This window comes from Canis aureus, chromosome 6, assembly GCF_053574225.1.
Source record: "Canis aureus isolate CA01 chromosome 6, VMU_Caureus_v.1.0, whole genome shotgun sequence".
NCBI lineage: Eukaryota > Metazoa > Chordata > Mammalia > Carnivora > Canidae > Canis > Canis aureus.
Window position 1 is genome coordinate 23,410,379 of NC_135616.1, and position 23,964 is coordinate 23,434,342.

Sequence of the window (23,964 nt, forward strand, 5' to 3'; positions counted from 1 at the left end):
CACATCATTTTGTTTTTTCCTTGTAAGTCTTTTCAGTATTTTATCTATGTACACATATCATTTGGATAAACTTTTTAAAAGTAAAAGGTATTGTAAGCTTTAGAGGTTAGGAAGAATAAAAAAAGGTATTTTTTGTTTTTAAATATGATAGTTAACCACACTCTGTGCCCCCTTAGCACTCTGGCATTATCAGATATGCCACATCCCTGTTAGAATGTATTGTGATTATAAGGTATTATAAATTAGAATATATCATGATTACTGACTTACATGTTTATCTCCCCACCAGATTATAAACTCATATGTCTTCTTTATCTCTTTTATTGTGATACAAGGCACATAGTAGGAAATCAGTAAATATTTGTTGCATGAACAACAAAAGTGTTAAAGACCCTATGAAACAGAATTACAGGATTAAAGTTCTAGGAAAGGTCTTAACAAAGAATCTAAATAAATTCTCTTGTTATCAAAAAAATGAAACCAAGTCTGAATAAGTGACTTATTCAAGTTATCCAATTAACTAATGACTATGGTACTATAAAAACTTGGACAATCTGGCATATATTGTCCTTCACATGTCAACATGAATTTCCCACTGATGACAGGGAAACAATAGTTCAAATTCCAATACTTACTCCCAGAAATATCCCAATTTTATCGTGTGTTAAAACATATTATGCCAGAAACTGCTCAAAATATGTAACCTGAAATTCAGATTCTTTTAATGTATTAAAGATAACCATCATATTCTAAACTTAAATAATGCAATTAATTTCTGTGGCAATTAAAATAACATAGAATAACACAGGAAGATATCTAAACAAAATAGTTCTACAAACATTTCTAACTACACAAGTGCAATCAACTAACTTTGTGACCTAAGATATATCACTTAAACTCTCTGAATGTTTAAGAAAATCTTTAAAAATGCAATTAGGTGTTAAAATAATTAGATTATAAATTATGCCAACCTAAAAAGATTATTTTATTAGGTTGCTGAAATATCCTGATTAGATGATGTACTTTTAATCTTTGCCCTCTAAAAGTCTATTCCATGTTTCTAGTAAGTCTTTTTCATACTAGAAGAGTCACATCAAACACTACTCATTTTACATACTGATATATTTCACCTACCAATCTAATTAAGAAAACATTTACCATTGAAATCAGATTAATAAGCACTTTAAAAAGATGAAATATTTACTCATAAAAACTTCTTCAACTTCACACTAAGCAGGATAAAAACTAAAACTTAATGCTTTTTATTTTACTTATGTCACAAATGAATGTTGTTTTTGTCTTTCATTCAAGAAATATTTATTATGCCTATGTTTTAGACATTAAGTACTACAAAGAAAAGAAAGAGCAAAAGTTCCTGCCCTCGTGGAACCTTCTATTAACTTTACAATTAAAACTATATAAGCATCTTATTATAAAAAAAAATAAAATAAAATAAAATCATGTAATTTATAGTTGGCTGCCTACTTGACCGTAACCTCTGTAAAAGGACTATTCTTTTCCAAAACTGTATGCCCAACCTCTAGCACCCAGTAGGCATTTAAGTGTTTGCTGAATGATTTCCAAGATACAGAACTGCTTTTTCTAACAGAAGAACGCTTGACTTTAATAATAATAATAAAACTTATTACATACCACTGATGTTGAGGTCATAATCTCCTGCTGTAATCACATTAGCTACTAATCCTTCTGCAGGCTGACTGCCAGAAACAACATCATTCAAAAGCTTCCGAATGGCTCCAGGCTGAGGTGGTTGGGTGATAATGTTGCTTACTGCTATCTTCAGATTTTTGATTACATGAAGCTGATTATTAGGATCTCTCATATGAACTTTAAAAAAAAAAAAAAAAGGAAAAAGGCTTGAAATTCTACACAATGCATAACCACTCAAATATTACAACAATAAACAATTGGGTTAATACTTCACAAAAAAGAATGCTCCAATCAGAAACCAGAAATTCCAAATGGAAGTCTTCCAGAAATACAACCAACTTAGAATATTTCCTTATATACCAAAACGGCTAGCTAGACCGTCTAACCTCCCACAATGCTACTGCTCACAACTTTCCTATCTGTAGGTCCTTTCCTTTCCCCTATGTTTGGAGTTGTCAGGGACCAATAACTATCCATACCAAATCCCTATTCTCCCCTCCCCCTCAGGCCAGTTCAGGGCAATGTGACCTGTGAGATCTGTGGTATCAACGCTGAACAGTAAAGGGGAAGAAAGGGCAATTAAGTGCTGTGCATGGGCCTCCTCTGCTTCTCTTAATGTACTGCCTGCATTCTTAGCCCTACTCTACCATCAAAAAAATAGTGCCCACCCTGGTGCGGGAGGATGATAGTGGGGAGGTTGTGTATGCCCTGGAACATGGAAACTGTATTCTCTGCTCAATTTCCCCATGAACCTAAAACTACTCTAAAAAACTAAAATCTACTTAAAAATAAAAAAGCCCAGATCCCTTCTACAACCTCAATACCTCCTGACTCCACCCTGCTATAAGCCTTGCCTCAGCCTATGTAGGATTTTTAACTAGTGGTTCAAAACTTCTCCCTGAAGAATTGGTCTGCAGGACACCATATCAAGAAGACAGTGTCCACAGTGCACAGTAGGAAATGTGAGCATATTTTCACATACATATAATCGGACAAGATATTAGTTTTCATAACAGTATAAAAGCAGTCCGTTATATTAAGGACTCAACTTTTAGAGTTAAATTTTACTTTAAATCATAACCCACCATATGGTACCTGGTCATTCTAAACAACTTTTTAACTTTTCTATGCTTCAATTTCCTCATCTCTAGCATGTAAGTCATGTCTCCTTAATAGGGCTATTTATTTTTTTAAGACTTTAGATGAGCTATTGTTAGATGAGACAGTAAGTGTAAAAGCACTGAGTACCACACCTGCCACATACATAATTATACAGTTAGGCACTCAAGAACTCATGACAGTGGCAGGTATCACATACAAATGAGGAAACTTTGGAAAATTGGCTCTGGGTACCTACCCATAAAAAATTGACACTTTTTTCTCAGGAGAGAATCTTTATATCAAGCTTTTAAGTTCAGGCCTGTTTATATTTTAATTAGTTACATCAAACAACTTCCTAAATTTCCTAGGTGTCTTCTCTGTTGACGTCTAAATTTTTAACAAACATAAGACAATAATCTTTTAAAAATAGTACATATAAAAAAATATATAGTACATATAGTATAAATAAATATGTGCACTTGTGTTGTAAGAATACACGTATAGCAACTATATATGCAAATTCCATTACAGTGATTGTCCAAGATGAAAGATGGAAGAAATGTGGGGAAGGGGACTTCAATTGTTTAATGTTGGATTTTTTTTTTTTTTTTTTAATATTCATGAAAGACACAGAGAGAAAGGCAAAGACACAGGCAGAGGGAGAAGTAGGCTCCCCACAGGGATCCTGATGCAGGATTCAATCCCAGGACTCCCGGATCACGACCTGAGTCGAAGGCAAACGCTCAACCATTGAGCCACCCAGGTGCCCTGATTCTTTTTTTAAAGGAAAGGAAAAAATACAATGTAAATAAGACAAGAAGATTAGTTGGTTCTGTGTAGTGAGGAACTGGATATTAAGAAATTGTCTTCCCTGAATTGTTTTTCTAATTTAAATAAACACAAGCCTCTTCCCCTAATTAAACTTCTCAGCTCCTCTAGCTATGAAATAGAGAAAATGAAAATACTATGTTACATTTCTGATATTTTAAGAACATATTGTACAAATATTCTCCCTAAACTTGGTCCATAATTGTCAAATAACATAAGTAGTCATGTATGTATTAAATGTCTCTCAAAATTTTAAATAGGCTAATTATCTTTTGGTATTCCCTAAGAGTTAACACACACACACACAAAAGACATTTTACGGGTGCCTAGCTGGCTCAGTCCACAGAGCACATGACTTTTGGTCTGGGGTAGGGGGAGAAATGTGAGTTCAAGCCACATGTTGAGGGTAAAGTTTACTTGAAAAAAAAAAAAAAAGACATTCTAGCTTTGCCCTATGTTCAGAGTGAATTTATCATTTATTAGGTAATCCTAATAAATCTGGAAATGAATTAACAGATGTGGCAGCCAGCTTCTGAAATGGTCCCCCAATGATCCCATTTTTTGTGTTATACTCTTGTGTAGTCCCTTCCCACATCCTAGAATTGGTATATGTGACCAACAGAACACAGCAAAAGCAAGGGTATAGGGGGGCCTGGGTGGCTCAGTCTGTTAAGCGTCTGCTTTCGGCTCAGGTCATGATCCCAGAGTCCTGAGACTGAGCCCCACATTGGGCTCCTTGTTCAGTGGGGAGCCTGATTCACCCTCTCTCTCTGCTTACTGTTTCCCTCACTTGTGCATATGCACGCTGTCAAATAAAATCTTAAAAAAAAACAAAGGCAAGGGTATATTACTACTGAAAAACATTATGAGTACAGCTCTTATCTTGGGTTCTCTTATCACTCCCTCTGAGTCAATCTAACTGTTGTACCATGGGGATACTCAGAGAGCCTGTGGAGAGGCCTACATGGCACAGAAGAGAGATCTCAGGACAACATCTACTGTGGAAATGGGACTTGCCAACAATCACAACTGAGCTTGGAAGCAGATCCTCCAGCCCCTGATGACTATACTATAGTTTCCTGACAGCTCCACTGCAACCTCAAGAGAGATCCTGGGCTAGAACCACCCAGCTAAGCCAGATTCCTGAGAAACTGAGATATAATAAATGCTTTTTTCCCCCCAAGGTACTAAATTTTTGAATAATTTGTTATGCAACAATAGATAAGTAAAACATGAGAATATCACAAAATTAACCTAATAAAGAGAAAGATAAAAGCTAAGAATGATTAAGAGAAATAAATGCTCTTTAAAAAGCACACACAAAAAAATTCAAAAGCTTGGCTTCATTAAGAATTAAGAGTACACCACAAAAACTTAACTTTACCACATAACATCTCAATTTCAAAATGAAATTCAGCTCTGTCACTGTCTTATCTTTATAGGTTACCACAGAATTTCTTGAATACTGTATTATGAAGTAACATCCTACTATGTACAGTTCCATGGAATACTCTTTTCTCAAGCTAGTTAAGAGTTGTTTCAGAAAAATCAATTCCAGGTTCAAATAAATTTGAGAAATATATGATTAAGGTTTTTTTTTTTTAAGATTTTATTTATTTATTCATGAGAGACACAGAGAGAGAGAGAGAGAGAGAGAGAGAGGCAGAGACCCAGGCAGAGGGAGAAGCAGGCTCCATGCAGGAAGCCCGATGTGAGACTCAACCCCTGGACCCCGGGATCACATCCTGAGCCAAAGGCAGACAGAAGCTCAACTGATGAGCCACCCAGGTGCCCCTAGATTAAGTTTTTAAAAGGTCTCTTTTATACAGGTCTTCCCAGAGCCTTTAATGTGCTAACAACACTGTAATTCTCACTAACACATCTATTTGAAGCAAACATATCTGATCACGCATCAGGTATTCTTTGGAATATATATTTAAAAATGAAATAATATCTTTTATGTTTTTACCCAGCACGAGAAACTTTAATGTATAAATCAAACCTCAACTGCTGGAAAAAAGTCGTAACTTGTACAAAAATGACACAAGCATGTTATCTAAATTTTGAAGGCTTGAATTTATCCAAAGTTTGGTACTTGAAAAACTTGCAGGCTAATTACCTGGTTACATTACCACAGTAGTTAAGACTGAAAGTTAAGAATGAAATTTTTTTTGATGAAGTACTTCCAACCTTTTAAAAGAAACTTAAGAAAACTAGACGCAGGGACGCCTTGGAGTGGCTCAGGGGTTGAGCTCTGCCTTCAGCTCAGGGCGTGATCCTGCAATTCCAGGATTGAGTCCCTAATTGGGCTCCCTGTATGGAGTCTGCTTCTCCCTCTGCCTGTGTCTCTGCCGCACGCGCGCTCGCGCGCTCTGTCTCTCATGAGTAAATAAAATCTGAAAGAAAGAAAGAAAGAAAGAAAGAAAGAAAGAAAGAAAGAAAGAAAGAAAGAAAGAAAGAAAGAAAGAAAGAAAGAAAGAAAGAAAGAAAGAAAGAAAGAAAACTAGATGCAGTTAGTACCCTTCAAAAGTCCTTCAGAAAATATTCAAGATTTATATAAAAATTATTCTATTCTTTTTAAACCCTTAAATAAATTTAATCCATTTAAAAATAATAATATATACCTTTTGAAAGTAAAAACCAAGTACTTTCAAAAGTTGGTGTTTAAGTGAAATTATTTAAGTCTTATAAATGTCTAAATGATGCACTGAAACCCTGTTTAGAATTACTGAAGAACTATCACTATGAAAGCAAAAACAGTGAGGTTTGGTTAAGTAATTATGTGACCACTATTCTCCGTAATAGATGGCCAGTGGAAATTTCTCAAGCAGTATTAAGATTACAAACTTTGTGTTGAAATGATAAATATATGTTAAGTTTCAAACATATATCTAGCATAATGATCAGAAGAATATATATAATCACCATTACTTAATAAAAAGCAGTACTTGCTGAGTTTTAAAAAATATATCCAAGGAATCTAGAATGGCTCTCTACTGCCTAATACGTAAGTTTAAACTCTATTTTTAAAGTCCTATATATGCATGGTATTCAAATTTGTTTTATCAACCCTCCCTCAGTACAGCTTTAAACCATCAGTTTTCCTACTGAAACCTTAAAAAAAAAAAAAAGTCCCCTGGAAATATTCAACAGTTTTGATCTCAAATACTCATAGGCCACAAATGGAGTCCTATCATTTTTTTTAACATTTCTTTCTCCTCCTAAGGAAATTTTAGCTGTTTTGGTTAGTTGTATTCTTAAAGTATGCGTTTGAAGTTATATTCTCATGCCTCATTGCCTAAAGATAAGCAGCTAAGAGGAATCCTCACACTTGAAACAAAAAAAAAAGTAGCATTTTCTGCATGGCAAAGAACCCCCAAATTTACTGACCAGAAAAAAATTGAACACAGGCAAATTAAGTCCTTTTCACCAAATTTCTAATGCCACCGCCAAAGTCTATACCCTAAACATCTTAAACTTTGAAATGGTTATCAACTCCTACTTATAGACCACATAATTCTAATCTCCCTAATTTGATACCCTTGTTCAAGAATCTATGAGTGCCATATACTTAACCATTAGATAAGAAATCCAAAATTCCTTTCCTAGAATTCAAGACCCTTCCTTATCTAGGCATCTTCCCTTATTATCCTGTACTCTGATAGGGATAATTTCCTCACTGTTCCCCAACCACTCAGTCATAACTTATACCTTTTGCCCATGCCATTCTAACCTCACTCCACTCGTCAACAGGAAATGCTGGCACTCTTTCTCTCCACCAACTCTCTACTTAACCTTGGAATTATATTCCTTCCCTTAACCTTTTGCCTTTTACAGAATGAAATCAGAATATTGAAGTGAGCTCCTATTCACTGCACTATTCAATACCAGCCAGATGTAGCTATTGGGCAACTAAAACGTCTAGTCCAAACTAAAACATAAATCGTCTAAATGTCTAGATGCACACCAAAGTTCAAAGACGTGGCAATAGAAAAAGAATGTAAAATACTAAGATGTTTTATATTGTTGATATGTTGAAATGTAACATTTTGGAAATATTAAAACTAATTTCACTGGGTTTTTTTAACTTTGTTTTATAATGTGACTACTAAATAATTTAAAATTATATATGTGACTCACATATTTCTACTGGACAGCACTGCTCTCTAGTATGAATAAACAATCCTATTGCCAGGAGAGGAGTTAAGGACACCTTGAATCACACTGTTTTTAAATCTTTCTCACACGAAATACTGTGGACAAAAAAAAAAAAATACTGTGGACAAGTTAACATCTCTATGCTCAAAAGTCCTCAAATTTTATCTACCCCATAGGATTCAATGAGAACTAAGAGAAAAGCTAAATACAGCAGGTATCGGATATTAGCATTATTATTCTTTATTAACAAAGCAGGAAAGGGCATACACATCAAAGTCAAACAGATTCTCACTTTTTAAAGAATTTAAGAATATAGGGTACTTTGTTCTTGTTGCTTTAGTAGAACACAAAGAGTACAAGCTGAAGAAATCCAAGAGTTCCTAAACTTTGTGTTTTTTTTGGACAGTTCCCACCCTCCTTTAAATAATAAAGTGAACTTATGGAGCTATTCTCCCAAAGAATACACACCCGTGGCATGTAAATACATAAATTCATGCCACAGCGCTTTTTGTGGAGAAATCATCATAATCAAATAAACATCACAACCGTTGGCTTGAGGCAGTCTGGTTACAGAACCCTTCGCTTTACACACACCTTAACAAAAGAACCTGACCTATACTTTGCTATGCTGTTTACAAAGGCAGATACACTGGTTAAATACCCAGGAGTTCATGCTTATTTTTCCCTAATAAAGAATCTAAAGGTGGAGAAAACAGGTAGCTCTTAAATAAAGGACTCATTTCTCCCGCTGGCTAAACTTTTATCCGAAAAACTAAATTTCCAAGGCTTTACTATTCCTATAAATCTATTCAACTCCAACTATCTAGATTGATTACAACTTGTCCTTACTTCCTCGTCCCTCGGGCAAAAGGCCATTACAAATTATTATTTTTCTAACTTTTTTTCGGGAGAGGTTACACATTATATATTTATGAAAATGTTCTCATTTTCGGGCAGCCTGGGTGGCTCAGCGGTTTGGCGCTGCCTTCAGCCCAGGGTGTGATCCTGGAGACCAGGGATCGAGTCCCACGTTGGGCTCACTGCATGGAGCCTGCTTCTCCCTCTGCCCGCCCCCCTCTGTGTGTTTCTCATGAACAAATAAATCTTTAAAAAAAAAAAAAAAAGAAAATGTTCACATTTTCAAAGAAAAAAGAAACAAAACAAAACAACAGAAGATTAGGAAGAAGCCCCATTACCAGAAGAATGTAATATTCAAGAGAACTTTGAAGTCCAGTTTTAACACCCAGAGAGGTGGTCGGTCTTCTCCAGGAAGACCTCATCGGTCTAAGAGGCAGCATCTTCCTACCCTTCCCTGCCCTAGCAACTTAACTTCCTAATTCCCTCCCTGTGGCCGCTGAAACCGTCTCAACGCGCTTCTCAGGGGTCATGTTTTCCTTGACACTAATTACCCAGCAGCCCGGCTCGTCCGGGTCAGCAGGGAAGAGCCTAGGGAGACTGGAGGTTAGGACCGCGCCGTCTTGACAACCGCCCTCGTGGCCCCTCCCCCAGCCGCCGCGGGGGACACCGCGCGGCCCCAGCCCCGGACGCCACTCGACGGGCTCCAAGGTGTAAACATCGCCCTCCTCTTCCCGGCCCGCTCCCAACTTCCTTCTCCCGGCCCGGCTTTCACGGAGCACAGCGAAAAAGGGAGGAGACCACATACCCTCCGAAGTGAGGCGAGAGAAGGGCTTAAGCAACTCCGCGAAGCTCAGGTGATTGAGACGAGTGAGCCGCTCGGCTTCGTCGCTGCACAGAGCGGCGACACAGGGGACGAAGGAGTCCGGGATTAGCTCCTGCACCGATTGTACACACTGGGCCATCGCCGCGGCCCGAGCTGCGGCGGCGCCCGCCCTCCGGCCCACTGTCTGAGGCCGATCCTGCCGCTGCAGCAGCTCCTGCCGCCGCCCGCCGGCCTAGCCCGGCCGGGCGGGGCTCCGCACTGAAGCCTGGAGACCAATGGAAGGAACAGACGCCGCTGCCTCGGCTCCCGGGCACACGCCACCGACCCCTCCCCGGCACCGCCGCTCCTCAGGGCTCGCCCCGGCGTCTTCGCATCCCACCTGGATAGGTGGAGCCGCCGACAAACGCCACTTAGGCTTCCCGACGGCAAAACCTTGGTCACTGCCCGGCCGGAGCCGCCATGTTGAGGCCGAACCCTGACCCACCGGCAGTGCCCGTCCCGGCAGGCCCCGCGCTCGCCCCTCACGTGACGGTATTAAAGGAGGAGATGGGGGCGGGGGAGGGGCGCCGAGGAGAGGGAAGTGGAGAGCGACGGAGGCCGGTCGGGAGGCCGGCGCCGGAAATGGTGCGATGGGTGGGCCTCTGCCGGGTGGGGCGGGGCTACAAGCGCGGTGGGCGGGGCCAAGCGGGAGACGCGCGACTTGAGGCCTGGTTCTCACGCCCGCCATTGGCAAAGCCGAGAGAGGTGCCGGGGCACGCGGGCGGGTCGGCGTTCGGGATCCGCGACGTCACAGTGGGCGGGGTCTGTTTGCCCCGCCCCCCAGGCTCTCCCTAGAAACCGGCAAGTCACGTGGTTGTTGGCGCTCGGGGTAGAGCAGCAAAGGGTACCTGCTCAGGGAAGAGAGGTTCCCGTGGCGCCGGCCTGAACAGTCCTGGTGTCACTTAAATACGCTTTTGGAAATGCACTACCACGGGGCGCCTGCGTGGCTCAGCGGTCGGGCGTCTGCCTTTGGCTCAGGTCGTGATCCCAGCGTCCTGGGATCGAGTCCCGCATCGGGCTTCCCGCGGGGAGCCTGCTTCTCCCTCCGCCCAGGTCTCTGCCTCTCTTGTTGTGTCTCTCTCTCATGAGTAAATTTTAAAAACAACAGAAACGGACTACTGCGATCGTGCAATCAACCAGCGAGCAGAAGTGTGCTCCCGTGGGTGCTACAATCTACACGAGTGTGAGGGAGGACTCTTGAGCTCCTGCGTCTTTGTTGGTCGCAGGCTGAGTTTGCTTGCAAATACCGGAGTCTCCCCTGCAGCCGCATCCGTGTTTTCACGATGCTACGAGGTTTCCTTCGCAGCGATGGAGGTGTGGGGAGCCAGTAATTCCTTACCAAATGGGAGTCCTAAACTGGCTCCCTCTCTTAGCTTCCTTTTTCTAGCTTGTTCCTTTACATAAGTAGAAGTGAATGAAAGGGATTCTATTCTCGTGTCACGGAATTGGCTTGGATTCCTTCCGAATTATTTGCCAGAAATAGCAAGGAGAAATACAACGCCACATCGTGGTTTTATGCTACCTTGACTTCATACAGGAGGCTTCCCCAACACCAGTATCTCGAATCTGTCGGATTGTTTGGCACCTTGAGGTTTTTACTGTGGTAAGGATTTATGACAGGCAAGAGGTATGCCTTCCTCCTGTAAATTGAGAGGTGGGAGGAAGGAAAGTATAAAAGGATATCGTGACAGCTTAGCCACAAATCAGTTTAGAAAAGATAACGTGCAAGTTGAGGATCCGGGAATTCACCCCCTTAAAAGTATTGGTGCCTGAGCACCTCTTGGAAATCCCTCGTGTATCCGCAGACATACACGTTCCCTTTTGAATACCTTCGATCTCAATCCCTTTAGGTGAGAATCCCATACAAATATGACTCAAGTTATATTTTGGGGGGAACAGAGCTCAAAATAAGAGTTAAAAAGGCAACATTTTTACACTAGAGCTAAAACTAGTTGTATTAGCACCTCTGAGAAGGACTTTCAAGGGCAATTAAGCTTAAATGAATTTTTTGAAATATTCACAGTCTATAAAATTCACCCTTTACATTTTGGTGGCGTGGCACAACCACTGCTTCTAATATCAGGACATTTTCATCACCCTAAAAAAAAAGCTTGGTACACATCTGCAGTTACTCTCTACCCCTTTACCTCTTCCAGCCCCTGCCAATCACTAATCTACTTTTTCTGTCTCTATAGATTTACCTATTCTGAACATTACATAAAAATGGAATCATACAAGTGACTTTTTTGTCACTTTTCCTTCACTTAGCGTAACGTTTTGAAGGTTGGTCCACACTGTAGCATGTATCAGTACTTCATTCCTTTTTACGGCTGACCCTGAATGGATTTTTGTCTTATGCATTGACTTTACAGTCTAACACCATATCCACAGATGGTGTTCCAGTGAGTAATTCACTGTAAAAATCTATTTCCTAGTCTCTCTTGGTCTTCTAAGGTGTTTATCTTCTAAGGTGTCATCCTCATCTAAAGGTTAATGCTGAGTCATTGGCACATCTGCTTTCCAGGCTGCAAGAGTGGGGAAAAGAGAATGGAAAAACACATGATTAATGGTTTAGGATCAAATTGTATTAATGGCATTCAATAATTTCACATCCCCCGGCCTTAGTGAGCCTCACAAGCACACCTATCTCCAACAGAGGCTGCAAAACATAGGCTTCTGTTGCTAAATGAAGAAGAGGAAATGGAATATTATTTAAAAAGTCAAAAGTGTGGGGCACCTGGGTAACACAGTTGGTGAAGCATTTGACTCTGTTTTAGCTCAGGTGGTGATCTCAGGCTTGTGAGATGGAGCCCCACTTTGGGCTGCACCCTCAGTGCAGAGTCTGCTTGAGAATATCTCTCCCTCTGCCCCTCCTGCTCATGCTTATTCTCTCTCTCAAATAAGTAAACCTTTTTAAAAAATAAAAATTAAAAGTCTAGGGTGTCTACCACACTTTATTAAGAATGAGGTATCCTGGGATCCCTGGGTGGTGCAGCAGTTTAGCGCCTGCCTTTGGCCCAGGGGGCGATCCTGGAGACCCAGGATTGAATCCCACGTCGGGCTCCCGGTGCATGGAGCCTGCTTCTCCCTCTGTCTATGTCTCTGCTTCTCTCTCTCTCTCTCTCTCTGTGTGACTATCATAAGTAAATAAAAATTAAAAAAAAAAAAAAGAAAGAATGAGGTATCCTGCAATATGTATGGGGTCTGAGATACCACACATTTCTCATTTATCTGATTTGTCTGGACACTGGCCCTTTTTCATCACAGGTCCTCTGGATTATTCACTGTGTCCAGGAAAAATGAGATGCTGATTGTCCAAGCTAGATACCCTCAAGGTCAAGAGGAGAAAGTCTATCACCAAAAGAGAGGCTACTTGCTGGACAAAATAGTAATAACACAAGCAACTCAGGACCTCTTTTCCAATATTAAATATGAGAACCAGCTTCCTTCTCTCCCCAAATCAAAGAATTTCCTAAAACTTCTGCTCAGCCAATGGGCTTGTATTTTGATACACTGTTTAATCTAACATTCACTGTTTATTTTATTTTGTATGGATTGAATCACCAGTCTCTTCTGATGGCTGCTAAGTCAAGTTTAAAGAACACAGACACTGATGTCAGAGAGGCCTTGGTTCAAAAGTAGTGCTACCACTTGTGGATAGAAATAGTATCACCATTATTGGTCACTATCTGCCAAGCACTATGCTTTACATTCTCTACTACTTCTGCTTCTCACACAAACCCTGAGAGGTACACGCATCACCAATTTTCAGATATTGAAACTGAAGCATAGACCAGCTAATTAATTTGCCCAAAGATAGCAGTGGAGCCAGCAGTGGAGCCAGGAACAGAACCAGCACAATTTAACCCTAGATATTTGATTATTAGATAAATTGCTTTTCTACGTTTCCTTCCTTTGAAAGCACCTACAGAAATTTTAGTTTGCAACAGTATACATGGTTTTAGCAAGAAATATGTGGCTTTTGACAGATCCCTCACCTTTTCTGAGCCTCACATTCTCTATTTGTTAGCTTGTAAAGTTGGGATTAGAAGATTTCTTGTATTTGTCTCAATGCAAGGATTCTGAGATTTCCACTATTATTAAATTTCACTGTGTCAACAGTAGGTGGTGCTATTGAGTATTGGCTTTAAAACCCAGTAAAAACCACTCTAATTACTGAGTACATAGTTCTCAATACCTAGCTGTATATCAGAGTATTGGAGGTCAGATGCCCAGCAAATTCATATATTAAAAGTTTTTTTAAGCTCAAAGATTTTACATTATGTTACTTTAAAACCTTGGTGGGGGGGGGAGCTTAAATATATATAATCCACATAACTGGCGCACATTTTTTGTTTACTGCACTGGATGTTTTAAGATAATTTATTAATATTCTAAAACTAACATGACATCCATTTCCCAATTATTGTAAGGATGAATCATAACTGCAATTTTGTACTCCAAAGCCCATAATTCTATTTTCTACTTATTATAGGTATTCAAGCTCCATATAAGTCTTCTGTAATTAAATCTGTAGATAAAAATCTTTTATAAATATTTTTCTCCTTTATGTTTCTAAAATAAGAGATAATATTAATGCTTGCTTTTTTTTTTTACTGTTTGCTTTTAAATTATATATAAATACTTCCAAAAACTCGATAAAAATGTAGCAAAAATCTACACTTTACTCAATGCCGAAATATAAGAATCATTTACTTTAAAATCAGGATAAAACAAAGATGTCCATTATCACTTTTTCTATTCACTACTTCTCTAGCTTTCTACAAAGGCAGCTAAAGAAGAAAAAAATAAGTAAAACTTATAGGATTTCAAAAGGAAGAAACAAGGGGCCCCTGAGTGGTATAGTCAGTTAAGCTTCCAGCTCTTGGTTTGGCTTAGGTCATGATCTCAGGGTCATGAGATGGAGCCCCACATCGGGCTCGGAGCCCAGTGAAGAGTCTGCCAAAGTTTCTGTCTCCCTCTGCCTCTGCCCTTCCTTGCACTCCTTTACTCTCTCAAATAAATAAATGAATCTTTAAAAAAAAAAAAGGAAGAAATAAAATTGTACTCATTTTAGGAGTGCCTGGAAGGCTCAGTCAGTTAAGTGTCTCACTTCAGCTCAGATCATAATCCCAGAGTCCTGAGTTGGAACCCCACAATGGTCTCCCTGCTCAGTGGGGAGTCTGCTTCTCCCTCTCCTTCTGCCCCTCCCCTTATTCATGTTCCTGCTCTCTCGCTCCCTCTCCCAAATAAATAAATAAGATTGTTTAAAAAAATATTGTACTCATTTGGAAATGATTTAATGGACTAAATATATAGGTACCTTCATCATATATATGTGACAGCTCATCTCTTCATTTGTTCTCCTACAAGTAGAAGGCAGAACTCATATTTTTAGGCATCATCATTTGACTTGGTTTTGGTCAGCTAGACATATAGTTGCAAGAATCCTATCTGAAAGTGTATGATGTAAGAAAACACGTTTTTGGAGAATTTTAATTTCTGCTGTCATTGGTAGTGACAGAGGTACCATAAAGATGTCAATTCTACCAAAATTAATCTATAGGTTCAATGCAATTTCAATCAAATACCCACAAAGACTTTATGGAATTTGACAAACTAATCCTAAAATTCACATTTAAGAGCAAAGATCAAAGAACAGTTAGATAATTTGGAAGTGAAATAACAAGGGATTTATTCTACCAGCAAGCCAGACATACTAAGGTTATAATACAGTTATTAAAAGATAGGCAAAGATGAGTAGGCCAATGGAATAGAATACAGAGCTGCAAGTTAGACCAACTTGAAACATGAACAAAGCAATGCAGAAAGAATGAATTATTCAATAAATGGTGCTTTAAGAATAGGTTATCTCTTTGGAACAAAAATCCAACTCATTCAAAAAATCAGATCGGGTAAAATAAAGATGCAAATAATGACAGCAAACACTTATTTGATGCTTATTACATGCCTGCTATGGTTTTAAGCATTTTATATATGCCAACTCCTTTATTGCCCCAACAACCCTATGTAGTAGGTACTGTTAATATCACTTCATTTTATAAATGAGGAAACTGAGGCAAAAGAGGTTAATTAAATTGTCTCAGAGCCCTAAGTAGAAGAGCTGCGAATTTAACTTAAATGATCTGCCTTTTGAGTCCATCTTAATACGCTATACACCAGTACACTATACTGCCTCCCTTTCATGCATCTTTTTTTTTAAAGATTTTATTAGAGAGAGCAGGAGAAAGGGCAGAAGGAGAGGGAGAAAGAGAGAGAGAGAATCTCAAACAGACTCCATGTGGAGCATGGTGACCCATGTGAGGTTCAATCTCATGTCCTCAAGATCATGACCCCGAGATCACAACCTCAGCCAAAATCAAGAGTTGAATGCTTAACCAACTGAGTCACCCAAGTGCTCCAAGGAGGGACAGATTTCTTCTTTCTTTCTTTCTTTCTTTCTTTCTTTCTTTCTTTCTTTCTTCCTTCCTTCCTTCCTTCCTTCCTTCCTTCCTTCCTTCCTTTCTTCTTTCTTTCTTTCTTTCTTTCTTTCTTTCTTTCTTTCTTTCAAGATTTTAGTTACTCATTCATGAGAGACACAGAGAGAGGCAGAGACACAGGCAGAGGAAGAAGCAGGCTCCATGCAGGGAGCCTGATGTGGGATTTCATCCTGGGTCTCCGAGATCACCTCCTGAGCCAAAGGCAGACATCCAACCACTGAGCCACCCAGGTGTCCCAGAGGGACAGATTTCTTAAACAAGAGTCTGAAAGTGCATATCCTAACAGAAAAGACTGATAATTGAATTTAAGATATTCTTTTCATCAAAAGACCACAAAGATAGAAAAAATACAAGCTACAAATGTGAAAAGATACATATCTACACAAAAGAATTATGGTTAATAAGAAAAAAAGGAAACAATACAATGGAAAAATAGACACAAGTGACAGAAAGTCATTTCACAAAAAGGAAGCTTGAGCTGTCAATAAACGTTTAAATAATCTCAAAGTTTAAAAAATGGGCAAAAGATATGAATATATGATTCTCCAAAGAAAGATAATAAATAGGCAACAAGCACATGAAAAGATGTTCAGCATCATTAGCCATCAGGGAAATGAAAAAGCCATAATAAAACACCAGTTCACATCCACTAGGATGGCTATTATCAGAAAACAAAGAATAACAAGTGAGACAAGGATATGGAGAAATTTAAGCCTTTCTCTCCTACTGATGGGAAGGTTAAAGTGGTGCAGTGGTCTGGAAAACAGTTCATTAAACATAGAGTTTCTCAACTGTTAAACATAGAGTTACCATATGATGCAGCACTTTTACTCCTCGAAGAAATGAAAATGTATGTCCACACAAAAGCTTGTATGTAAAGGGATGCCTGGGTGGCTCAGGGGTTGAGCGTCTGCATTCAGTTCAGGGTGTGATCCTCATCTGGGGATTGAGTCCCACATCGGGCTCCCTGCAAGGAGACTGATTCTCTCTCTGTCTATGTCTCTGTTTGTGTCTCTCATGAATAAATAAATAAAATCATAAAAAAACTTGTATGTGAACCTTCATAATGGTATTATTCTCAATAGCCAAAAAGTGGAAACAGTCCAAATGTTCATCAACTGATAGATGAACAATTAAGTATACACTATAAAACAGAATATTATTAATATTATCAATGCATGTTACAACACGGATGAGTGTTGAAAACATGCTAAGTGGAAGAAGCCAGTCCTAAAAGACCACATATCTTTCCATTTATATAAAATATCCAGAATAGGTACATCTATAAAAATAGAAAATAGGTTAGGGCTGAGGGAAGTGGGGAGGAGGAGTGGAAGAGTTGGAAGGTTATGGCTAAGGACTACCAGGCTTCTTTTAGGGGTGGTAAAAATATTCTAAAGTAATGGTGATGATAACTCTGTGAATGTGCCAAAAAGCCACTGCATTGTATAATTTAAGTGGATGAATTATATGTTATGTGAATTATAGCTGAATAAACTTGTTACTTCAAAAAATGCAATTGCAATAATTTGCAATTTAAAAAAGATCAGAGGTGAGGAAAAGCATTACAATTTGTGTTGCAAAATATGGTTAACAACAAAACTGTAAATGGAAAGAAATTCCCTTCATGTTTCTTCCACCATCTAGTTGTAGGATCTTAGAACACTAGTCACTTAATCTTGTGATCTCAAGAATCATCTCCTATAGATTAAAGATTGTATGAATATTAATAACTCGTGGTTCTAAAGAATGGTTCTCAACTTTTAGGATCACAGATCTCTTTGAGAAGTTGATAAACGACAGGGGCTTTCTGGTATAAATCAGGAACAAAGCACTGTTAATTATTAATATTTAATATTGTTCTGAAAATTTGGGGCAAAGGAAATACAAATAAGTAGTATAAATATTGGAAAGGAAAAAAACAGGTTGTTATATATTCAGAAAACCCAGACAAATTCACTGGGGAAAAAAACATGAGAATTAATAGAAGTATTTAACTTCTAAATTCATAAAATCGATAGCAATGAATAAGAATAACCTAATTAGAAGATTTAAAAAAAAGATATCACATTCAAATCCATACTCCTGAATTACAAGGTTATCTCAATCAATGAAAATTTGTTATTTTTCAAATATTTGGAATTTTTCAGATCTGTTTCTATTCTTGATTCATAATTTAATGTCTTTGTATGGTTGAATAATTTTAAATTACTGAGAGCTGGTTTAAGGCTCAGCATATGGTCTGTCTTGGTAAATATTCTGTGCACACTTGAAAAAATTATGTATTCTATTCTTGTTAGGAGGATGTTCTCTAAATGTTAATTAGGTAACATTGGTCATGTTCTTCAAGTCTTCTATATCTTTGCCTTGTCTTCCTATATCTATCTGTTATATTTATCTGTTATGTTTATTCTTAGGGCTGTTGTAACAAAAATTATCACAAACTGAGTGACTTAAAACAACAAAAAAAAATTATTTTCTCATAGCTTTGGAGTCTAGAAGTCCAAAATCAAGGTGTCCGCAGGGCCATAATCCCTTGGAAGGCTCTAAAAAAGAATCCTCTTCCTCTTCCTTTTCTAGATTATGTTGGATATTGATGATCCTTGGCATTCCTTGGCCTGTGGCAACTCCGGTCTCTAACTCTGTTATCACTTGGATTGCTTCCCTTGTCTCTGTGTCTTCAAACCTCTCTCTCCTCATAAAGACACCCACCAGTCATTGGATTTAGGGCCCACTGTAATCCAATATGACCTCATCTAACCTGATTACAGCTGCAAAGATCCTATTTCCAAATAAAGTCACATTTATAAATATGGAGGTTAAGAATTCAACACATCTCTTTCATGGATGCATTTGAACCCACAACACTATCCTTATACCTATTCTTATATCCTTACATCTATCCTCATAGAAGGATATTTCTTTCTGTATCTTTAGACTTAAAGTGGATTTTTTGGTATACATGTATTAATTGAGAGAAAACTATAGAAATCCCTGACTATAATAGTGGATTGGTCTCTTCCTCATTTGAGTTCTATCCATTTTTACTTCATATATTTTGAAGCTCTCTATTTGGTAAATTAACATTTAATATTGTAAGTCCTCTTGAAAAATTGGCTTCTTTAGTTAAGAATGCACTCTATTATTCCCCCTATTCAGGATAATACTGAGTCCTAGTTAGCATGGTTAAGGAGAAAGAAATTTATGGCTTATGGGTCAGAAAGAAAAATAAAATAAGTCATTTGGCAGATGATAGTATTTAGAAAGAAAATTTATTTTATTTTATTATATGAAAATTATTTACAACAGAAAAAGTTATACAAGTTTGCTAGGCAAAAGATCAAAGTATCAATTGTGCTTTTACATATTAGTAACAGATACCTAGAAAATAGACATATAAAAAGATACATTTTTTCAACAGTAATTAATTATTTGAACTTATTGGAATATAAGTTATTGGAATATGTATGACATACATATAATTTTTAAAACATGGAAGTATTTTGTGAAGAAAACTATAAAACTTTATTGAAAAACTAATTGTTTTGAAAAACTAAATAATTTGAAAGAATACTTAAGTAAATAGATAGACTTTTTTTATGGACTCAACACTGTGAAGATGACAGTTCTTCCCAAATCTGTAAATTAATTCTAAATTTAAGAATATAAGGAATCGCAAAAGAAGAAATCGGTAAATTTTACTACTTCACAATTTAAAACTACTATTTAACAAAAAAATGTAATAATCAGAAAATAACAATCAGGAAGAAAGATTTATCATAAATATAACAAAAAGTAAATATGGGGCGCCTGGGTGGCTCACTGGGTTAAGCGTCTGCCTTCAGCTCAGGTCATGATCCCAGAGTCCTGGGATAGAGCCCTGCATCAGGCTTCCTGTTCACTGGGGAATATGCCTCTCCCTCTCCATCTGCCTCTCCCCCAGTTCATGCTCTCTCGCGCGCGCTCTCTCTCTCTCTCAAATAAATGAATAAAAATCTTTAAGATAAAAAGCAAATATATTTGGGACGTCTGGGTGGCTCAGTGGTTGAGCGTCTGCCTTCGGCTCTGGGCATGATCCTGGAGTTCTGGGATGGAGTCCCACATCGGGCTCCTGCATGGAGCCTGCTTCTCCCTCTGCCTGTGTCTCTGCCTCTCCTTTCTGTGTCTCTCATGAATGAATGAATGAATGAATGAATAAATACATTAAATAAATAAATAAATAAATAAATAAATAAATAAATAAATAAAGCGAGCAAGCAAGCAAGCATATATGTTTTGGGCACCTGGGTAGTGCAGTCAGTTGAGCATTGGACTTTTGGCTCAGGTCATTCATTATTACATGGATTGTGGGATTAAGCCCCAAGTCAGGCTCCATGCTGAGTGTGGAGTCCACTTGGTTTTCTCACTCCCTCTCCCTCTGCCCCTCCCAATCCCTCTCTAAAGTAAATATATAAATCTTTTTTAAAAAGCAAAAATGTTTTTCATATACAATTTCTATAAAACTTTTCTATGAGAAATATACTTGCTTTTTGTTGTAGTTATAAGTCTTTCCTCCTATCTTTTCTTACACATCTCTCAAATCAGTCCCACTTCTTTCCATTCTCAGTTACTGCCCCACTTTCCTGTTTCATTATACCTCACCTCAGTTTTTCAATAGCCCATTAATTGCTCTTTCAGCCTCTAGTCCTGCCTAGCTTCAATTCCACTTTCTCTAGAGTGAACTCTCTAAAGTGCATATATAAACATTTTTCACTTCCATAAAAATTTTCAGTGACTCCTCATAGTCCAAATCCTTGGCACGACATACTGGGATATATTTTGACCTCACCTTTGTCCTCCAGCCAGTCTCTTTCCCTTCAAACACATTCTGCTCAAATTACACCTTCTTGTGAGATAGAATTCTAACTTTCAAGTCTAGCAAAATAAGTACTTCTACATGTCTCATAGCATACTTTAATATAGTCTCTATCTCATTGTAATATAATCATTTGTTTTCTTATTTGTTTCCCCATCTAAATTTTTAGTTTTGTGAGAGCAAGTACACAAGTAGGCACTCATTTCATCACCCATGTAAAATAAATGAAAGAAGGATAAATCATGGAAGTTTTATTTGGCAACTCTGTACATTAATGTCTCACTTCTAAAAAAGCAATTTAGTGGCATTTATCAAGAGGTATGGAAGTGTTCCTAGCCCTGCACAAATTTGTTTGGAAGAAGGTTAACAATTCTTCTTTTTTCTTTTTCTGTTTTTTTAAGACTTTATTCATGAGAGATACAGAGAGAGGCAGAGACATAGGCAGAGGGAGAAGCAGCCTCCCCACAGAAAGCCTGAAGCAGGACTTGATCCCAGGACTCCAGGATCATGACCTGAGATGAAGGCAGACACTCAACCGCTGAGCCACCCAGGTGCCCCGACCAACAATCCTATGATCATATCGTGACTATTAGAAGTTTGAACCATATGGGCTGCTCTCCATGGTTCTGAACTATAGTTGACCATCAAGACACAAATATAGTTCACTAATATCTCCTGTGTAATCTTTCCCCAGAGATATGAAACAGATTAGGGAAGAGGAGGTAAGAAGAAAGAAAGGTAAAAGACAGATGAAGAGAGATTATTACAAAGGTATAATCACTTAGAGATTCAGGTAGAAAAAGGAAACTTATTTTGAGATTATTTTCAAATAGTTTCAGCAGTAAAGGAATCACTGCAAAGATATCAATAGAGTGAGAAGGCAACATAATGAGATGGGAGAACATATTTGCAAACCATATATCTAATATATCCTACAAATCAATAGCAAAGAAACTAATAACTAATAAAGTAGCCTAAGGACTTGAATAGACATTTCTCAAAAAATATATATAAATGATCAACAGGCATATGAAAATGTGCTGAATGTTACAAATCATCAAAGAAACGAAAATCAAAACCAAAATGAGATAATACCTCATACCTGTCAGGATGGCTGTTATCAGAAAAACAAAAGACAAGTGTTGGCAAGGATATGAAGAATTTAGAACTCTGTACATTGTTGGCAAGAATGCAAAATGTTGCAGCTGTTACAGAAGACAGTATGGAAGTTCCTCAAAAAAATTAAAAACAGAATTACAGTATGATCCAACAGTCCCACTGCTGGGAAATTATACACAAAAATTAAAATTAGGACCTTGAAGAAATGTTAGCACACTACCGTCCTACACAACACTATTCACAATAGCCAAGATGTGGAAATAAACTAAATGTCCATTAACTGATGAATGAATAAAGAAAATATGGTATATACATAGAGTGTATATATACATATAATTCAGCCTTAAAAAGAATAAAGTTCTGCAATATGCAACAACATAGATGGATCTTGAGGACATTTTGCAAATGAAATAACCTAACCACAGAAAAACACATATTGCATGATCTCTCTTAGATGATGTATCTAAAAACTCATGGAAGCAAAGAGTGAAGTGATGGTTGACAGGGGCTGAAGGAAGGAGGAAATGGGGAGTTACTAATAAATGGGCATAAAATTTCAGCTAAGCAGGATGAATATGCCCTAGAGATCTGCTGGACATATGGTCATTAATAATATATTGCACACTTAAACATTTGTTAAGAGGACAGATCTCAGGTTAAATATTCTTGAAATAAGATTTAATTTAATTTAAAAATCAAATAAAAATGAAATTGTTTGCCTAATAATACAACCTCAGAATATACAAAGCTAATATTTGAAGGGTTCCAGAAAAAACAAAATTTTTAAATAATTGATAAAACAAGCATAAAAGGATCAATAAGCTTATTTAATATTTGAATAAGGCAATTAACAAAATTGACCTCATTGTTACATAAAATATAGTACAATAAAATATAGTCCAACAACTGTAGAACACACATTCTTTTCAAATACACATGGAAAAATTATTCGGATAAATCATATACTAGGTCATAAATCAAGAAACCAAAGATTACAATAATAAAAAGTATGTTCTCTGACTATGAAGAAATTAAGCTAAAAATAAATAATAGAAAGCTAACTAGTGAATCCACGAATGCATGGAAATTTCATGCTTCCAAATAACTCTTGGCCAAAATCAGAATGAAGTTAGAAAAATTCTGAACGAAATGCTAATGAAAATACATCATTTCCAAGTTATGGAACTCAGCTGAAGTAGCACTTAAAAGAAACTTTAAGACTTAAATATTTATGAATAAAAATAAATGCTGGCAATCAACTATTTATGCATCCACCTGAAGAAGCTAAAAGAAAATTAGCAGTGGCGCCTGGGTGGCTCAGTGGTTGAGTGTCTGTCTTTGGCTCAGGGTGTGATCCTGGGAACAAGTCCCGCATCAGGCCCCTACCGGCCCCTGCCCTGACCTCTCAGGGAACCTGCTTCTCCTTCTTCCTATGTCTCTGCCTCTCTCTGTGTGTCTTTCATGAATATATAAATAAAATATATATTTTTTAAATTAGCGAATTAAATCTAAAGAAAATAAGGAAATCATAAGGTAGATCAGAAATCAAAAATATAAAACAAATTGGGATAATTTAGGCAGCCCGGGTGGCTCAGCGGTTTAGCGCGGCCTTCAGCCCAAGGAGTGATACTAGAGACTCAAGATCGAGTCCTGCAGTCCCGCGTCAGGCTCCCTGCATAGAGCCTCCTTTTCCCTCTGCCTGTGTTTTCTTCCCCGCCCCGCCCCCACGCACACACATACATGAATGAATAAATAAAATCTTTTAAAAAAAGAAAACAAATTGGAATAATTCAACAAGACAAAATGTTTATCTTTAAAGTTTTTCTTAAACCCTGTGCAAAATTTAACAAGAAAAAAGGTAGAAGGTGCAAATATAGGCATGAAAAAGCAGACAAAAAAATGCAAAAGATAATAAGAGAACTAGTTATGTCAATACATTTGATTATTTAGATGAAAGTAACAAATCCCTCACAAAATAGAAACTAAAAGGAACAGAATATGTGTATAATATT

The 23,964-nt window shown here is 37.8% G+C and overlaps 1 protein-coding gene and 1 long non-coding RNA gene across 8 annotated transcripts in view; both read right to left on the reverse strand.

Moving 5' to 3' along the window:
* TRAPPC8 (trafficking protein particle complex subunit 8) overlaps nt 1–9,582 on the reverse strand; it is an 87,720-nt gene extending 78,138 nt beyond the window's left edge. For 4 of the 7 annotated variants that reach the window (XM_077900361.1, XM_077900359.1, XM_077900360.1 and 1 more), the window contains exons 1-2: nt 9,422–9,582; nt 1,654–1,848 (exon numbers count right to left, since the gene is read on the reverse strand). In XM_077900361.1, the coding sequence (XP_077756487.1) occupies nt 1,654–1,848; nt 9,422–9,578 (352 nt within the window). In that variant the 5' untranslated portion in view covers nt 9,579–9,582. Of the gene's footprint in view, nt 1–270; nt 394–1,653; nt 1,849–7,740; nt 7,833–8,954; nt 9,096–9,421 lie in introns of those variants that run through there. The other 3 variants (XM_077900363.1, XM_077900362.1, XM_077900365.1) reach the window with 3 other exon arrangements.
* Nucleotides 9,583–10,324: 742 nt separating this feature from the next.
* On the reverse strand, nt 10,325–21,973 carry LOC144315607 (uncharacterized). The gene is made up of 3 exons (XR_013381329.1): nt 21,936–21,973; nt 14,802–14,928; nt 10,325–12,003 (listed from the first exon to the last, which is right to left on the reverse strand). It is a non-coding gene; the product is annotated as an uncharacterized LOC144315607 (long non-coding RNA).
* Between the last annotated feature and the right edge of the window lie 1,991 nt (nt 21,974–23,964).